At 35.0% G+C, this 6,000-nt stretch overlaps 1 protein-coding gene across 5 annotated transcripts in view; it reads left to right on the top strand.

Moving 5' to 3' along the window:
• SUCO (SUN domain containing ossification factor) overlaps nt 1-6,000 on the top strand; it is a 54,460-nt gene that overhangs the window by 8,154 nt on the left and 40,306 nt on the right. For 3 of the 5 annotated variants that reach the window (XM_014584021.2, XM_014584023.2, XM_027767990.1), the window contains exons 6-8: nt 2,660-2,783; nt 4,128-4,264; nt 5,024-5,091. In XM_014584021.2, coding sequence (XP_014439507.1) covers nt 2,660-2,783; nt 4,128-4,264; nt 5,024-5,091 — 329 coding nt within the window. The remainder of the gene's footprint in view (nt 1-2,659; nt 2,784-4,127; nt 4,265-5,023; nt 5,092-6,000) is intronic. The other 2 variants (XM_027767992.1, XM_027767991.1) reach the window with 1 other exon arrangement.

The raw sequence follows: 6,000 nt of genomic DNA, 5'->3' as shown, positions 1-6,000 counted from the left end.
CCACCGCCCCCAGGAGTATAGCCATGCTCCAATCCCTTCTCTTTTATTCTTCTCTCAGGATTTTGGGCATGCATGCATATGCACCTTGTGTGAGTTTCAAGCCACTGGGTCCAGTACTTGAACCACAGTCTACCAAGTGGGAGTCCAGCACCATTACACCACCTGCTGGTCTCACTTTAACTCTTTAATATCACTGCCAGATTATAACATTTTCTCAATGTCCTACTTGATTTTTTAGATTAAATTAGCAGTAGTAATAGTTCTTTAATCTTTATTTTCTGACTTAAAAAAATAACCATATGTTTCATTTAGTAAGTAAACTTGCTCTTCAAAACACTCCAAGAAGGAGATTGTGTGGGGGTCAAATTACTGTCTTCCTAAAGGGAGGTTTAGGAATGACTTTGCTTCTTTTTCAGAGAAAAATAAGTTGTAGTTATAGAAGTTGTGGCTATTTCATATTACTGCTCAAAAACATGTCCTAATACAACAAACATGTACCAAATGAGGTTTGTGCTGTCTACCAGAGTTAGGTGTCTGTAGACTTTGGACACTTTGAAGACACTGTTGATAAATATCTTAACCATTGTTTTAGGACTACAGAAATAAATAATGGAATGAACATATATGTATACATTATTTGGCTTAAGAAGAAAATAAGCATAGATTCTATGTCTATCAATTACATTCCTTCTTTTTCAAATATAATCACAATCTTTAATAGGTTTTTTCTTTCTTTCATATTTTAAGAACTTTTCAAATAACTATAAACACTACATACTAATATTTGTCACAGTTTGAAACAAAATAGAATAACATCATTATTGCCATAAGTTTTACTCAACATTATTTTTATGATTTGTACAGCTGCTGTTTTCACTGCTCTGAGGTAGCAATTCTACTGCAGTTTATCCATTCTCCGATTGATGGATATTTAGTTGGTTTCTAATTTTTTTTTATATAAAAAATAGTACTGTAGTGAGCATTTTTAGTGCTTATTTTCTTAGGCGAATGTGTGTATTTTCCTGACATTTATACATCAGAGTGGAATTAGTGGATATTCACACTTTTAATGTTGCTACATTTTAAATTCCCTTTAGCAGTCTCATGGGTTTCCTATGGTTAAATAGACATCTCACTCACTTGGCCACACATTTTAACCTCCATCACACTATAATTTATACGATACCACTGATTTCTGTTTGCAGTCCATGGTTGTTACTAAAATTGTGTTTTCTTTTTGCTGAATTTATTGGGGTTTTTTTTGTTCCTTTTCCTCTCTCTGCCTTATTGATTTTATTAGCCTGTGTCATAAAGATGTTGTTTCTATATTTTCTTCTAAAATGTAGTTTTTTTCACATTTAGGTTTTTAAATTCACTTCAAAATTTTCATGTATGTATATGGTACTTATTATTAATAACTTAGTGGAAACTATGTACTACATCTAAAATTAGTTAGCTTTCTTTCTTTTTAATGTTTTTGTGATAAGACACATGTGCTAGCCAGAGACAAAGAGACAGAGAGAGGGAAAGTGAGACACATGTGCTAGCCAGAGACAGAGAGAGGGAAAGTGAGAAACCATGCCCCAGAGGGGATAGCCACGCCTCAATCCCTCCTTCTCCATTCTCCTCTGAGGATTTGGGCACATGTGCACATGAGCTGTGTATGATTTTCAAGCTGCTGAGTCTAAGGGTTAAACCGCGGTTGGCCATGTGAGAATCTATTGCCTTAATCACCATGCCACCTGCTGGCCCCTGGTTAGCTTTCAATAATGTTGGTAGTATTTTAACTTAGATTTTAAGGTAGATGCACTATAAGCATGCTATTTATTAATTTGTATGGTTTGCGTATGAGTAACTACTTAAGATGTAATGCAAGGTTTAATTTTTTTTAAGAGTTTTTTTTCCTTAGGGTGCATGAGTTCGCCCAAGAGAGACAGACAGTGAGAAGGAAAGTGAGAAATCACTCTCTAAGGGAGATGGCCATGCTGTGATCCCGTCTCTATTCTCCTCCCAAGATTTTGGGCACGCGCACATGCATGTGATTTTTTTTTTTTTTGAGAGATTTTTCACTGTAGGGCGCGTGCGCTCGCCAGACAGACAGAGAGAGACATAGAGACAGAAAGTGAGAAATCACCCCCCAGGGGGGATGGTCACGCCGCAATCCCTTCTCCTCCATTCTCCTCTCGGGATCTTGGGCACGCACGCACACGCGCCCGGCGTGAGTTTTAAGCCACCGGGTCCGGGACACGAACCGCGGTCGACTATGTGGGAATCCAGCGACATAGCCATTACGCTAACTGCTGGTTCCCCATGCATGTGATTTTCAGGCCACTAGTTTTGGGATCAAACCATGGTTGGCCATGTGGGAGTCTAACCACACAACTGCTACGCCATCTGCTGGCCCCCAATACAAGGCTTAATTTTAACAACCTATCCTTATGTTACTAATGTGAAGAAATATATATTGTGGTGCTTAGATGGAATGTTTTAGTTCTTTAATGAGAAATTAAAATTCTCTATAAACCAAAACTATCTTCTTTTTTTTAGAAATATTATTCATTATAAAGTTGGATTTTGATAATTTGACAGAAACCTTTTTATAATTTATTAATCTGTGTTCTTTTAAAATTGAAGTCTTTATTTTTTGGCATTTTTTCAGAGTTCTGATTATACAAAATCAGGAGAAATTGATCCTACATCTGTAGCAAGCCCCAAAGACCCAGAAGATATACCAACATTTGATGAATGGAAGAAGAAAGTTATGGAAGTAGAGAAAGAAAAAAGTAAGCTCTGGGATCCTTTTAAAAAAATATGTTTTTATTTAAGGGATTGATTTAAATGTGCTTTCTCTTTTTAATTGATAAAATGAAGCAAAACTTACTTTTGAGGATTTTTTAAAGGTAAAACTTACTAAGATGCTATTGATTACCTATATAGTATATAATTTCTTAAATTTTAATCTTAGTTAAATTTAATTCTTATACAGTAAGTAAGGATAAAGTAAGATGAACAATTCATAGTGATTCTCATCTTAGTTTATAAGAGGAAAGTTGAAGCATGAAAAGTTTTGAGTTATAAAGCTTTAAACTGTAGAGTTGGGACCAGCCCATGTGGTTAAGGTGGCTGGACTCTATATGACTGACTGCTCAATTTGAATCTGTACCCTGCTACTTGAAAAACATGCGAGGCATATATACATGTATACACAAAATCTTGAAAGGAGGGAGAATGGAGAAGAAAGGATTGTGGTGTGACCATGGCCCATGATGGGGTGCTTTCTCACTCCCTCTCTTTCTTCAGCAAGTCACATGCCCTCCAGCATATATTAAAAAAAAAAGCAACAACTGAAAGTTGGACTAAAGTATTAAAGTTTTCTATTGCTCTTGTGGAGTATGTCTTCAAAGTTAAGAATTCTTAATGTTCTACTTACAGATAGAAAAATAATATTCATCTTTAATAGAATAAAAAATATATATAGAAAGCTTTGATGCTCATAGACAAGCTTCATTTCGTGAGTAATATTACTTAAAGCATAAAGCAAGCACAGATGTGAGGGTCCCTTAAACCAAAATGCTTGGGACCAGAAGTGCTTCAGGTTTCTTTATTTTTTATTTTTTTTTTGTAATTTTGGAATATTTGCACATACATCATGAGACGTCCTGGGGACCCACGTCTAAACATGAAATTCATTTACATTGTTTATACACCTTATAAACATAGTCTAAATGTAGTTTTATACCATATATTTGTATTGCAGCATTTTTCTAACTGTAGTTTTATACAATATATGTGTATTGCAGCATTTTGACTATGATCTTTCATGTGGTCAGGTGTGGAATATTTCACTTGTGTTATATCAGTGCTCAAAAAGTTTTGGAATTTAGAGCACTTTAATTTTGCATGTTCAGATTAGAAATGCTTAATATATAATGTAGATTTTTCTAGTTAATTTGCTTATTGGGGCTATTTTAAAGCTATTAAGATAGAGTGTTTCTGATTTCTTAAAGATTTAAAAAATATTAAGCATTAAAACCTATTCTTCAGCATGTAACCTACTGCTTTTGAGATCATTGTATTGCTAGGAGCATTTTCAATTATAATCATCATATATGTATGTTTATAATAAGGTTTGTCTACAGGTCAGTCAATGCATCCTTCTTCTAATGGAGGTCCACATGCCACCAAAAAAGTCCAGAAAAATCGAAATAATTATGCCTCGGTAGAATGTGGTGCCAAAATTTTGGCAGCTAATCCAGAAGCCAAGGTACTTAAGTATAAAATTTGTTTTTACATATGGAAAACTAGTGACTTTGTGAAATATAGACAGTGGTTTGTTGGGAAGTATATTTTAATGTGGGCCATTGTTTGAATTCATAATAAATGGCAGGAGTATGCCTTTCTTTTCTTTTTTTTTTTTTTTTGAAGAGGTTTTTGCTACAGGGTGTGTGCACTCTCCAGAGAGAGACAGAGAGACAGAAAGTGAGAAATCACCCCCCAGGGGGTGGCCACGCCACAATCGTTTCTCCTCCATTCTCCTCTCGGGATCTTGGGCATGCACACACACGTGCCCAGTGTGAGTTTTAAGCCACCGGGTCCGGGACGCGAACCACAGTCGGCTACATGGGAGTCCAGTGACATAGCCATTACACTAACTGCTGGTCACAGGAGTATGCCTTTAAATACATTTTTCTTGGTATGAATTCTTAGAGATATTGATTGATACATCATATCCTGTTTTTTTAACTTCCAAAACCTATATGAAATTTTAGAGAGGAAATACCTTATAGATTATTTTTCTTTATAGTGGCAGTTACTGAATTTCAAATGTATCATTATAAGACTCATTTCATGGTTTAGCACTAACTGGTTAATTTTTGCCACTTTTATGCTTTTTTCCCCAAAAATGAGATGTTTTAGTCATTAGTGTATTTTAAGGTCTAAAAGTACAAAAAACTAGAAACTTAAAATATACTTTCACTATTTTATCTGAAGTAATTTATTGCCTTTCCTCTTTTTAAAATAGAGCACATCTGCTATTCTTATCGAAAATATGGACCTTTATATGTTGAATCCTTGCAGCACTAAAATTTGGTAAGTAGTATACAGTTTTTAAAAGTATATCCTATATATGTGCATATTGCATTAAGTTTTTATATTAGAGTTAAATTGATTAGTTCATATTATCTAATAAGTATTCATGATTGATTAGTGCTGATTACTATGCAAAAGTGAGGACTAAGTGCTTTTCCTTTTAAGGAAGTCACAAAACAATAAATGACTTGGTTATACACTTATGAAATTGTATAAAAAGTACTCCCTTTAGAAAGGGAGGTGATGTATGCAACTGGATGAGAGAGCTTTCTGGAAGAAACCTTTTTTTTCTGAGCTGAATCTGGAAGGATTCATAGAAAGTGGCAGATGAGGAAGGCAAAGGTGTCAGGAACTACAAGGATAAGGGGACAGTGCCAAAAGGAGCATATTTCTTCTGGCAACCTGAAAAAGTTCCTTTAGGTATGAAAAGAATAATGGTACAATTAGAGTAGTGACAGATGAGGCTGCATCATTAGTTTGGCTATAAGTGCTGTGTATACCAGCTTAAATTTTTTGAACTTTATCATAATTGTTTTAAGTAAGGAATCTTACCAGCATTTTAAGATGATTTATAGCAGAACGCAGTGGGAAACAGAGAGATCAGGTAGGAACTTATTACTTTAGCTCTGGGGAGAAATGAGGGCTTTACCTAAGGTATTGGTGGTTTGGATGCAGAGGAGAGGAATGTTCCTGAAATACGTTTATAACTGAGAAAATTAATAGCTTTTGATTAGGAATTGGATGCGCAGAATACAAAGGCATCCAGGAAATCTCCCAGGATTTTGGTTTTACTGCTTGGATCTATGGTTCTGCTATTAACTAAGAATAAAGGAAAAGAAACAGATTTGGGGGGGATAATAATGTGAGATATATAATAGTTCTACTAATTACTTGATTTCATTGCCCAAA

This window comes from Tupaia chinensis, unplaced genomic scaffold (assembly GCF_000334495.1).
Source record: "Tupaia chinensis unplaced genomic scaffold, TupChi_1.0 Scaffold000074_1, whole genome shotgun sequence".
Taxonomy (NCBI): domain Eukaryota; kingdom Metazoa; phylum Chordata; class Mammalia; order Scandentia; family Tupaiidae; genus Tupaia; species Tupaia belangeri.
This window is presented reverse-complemented; position numbering and strand designations above follow the sequence as displayed.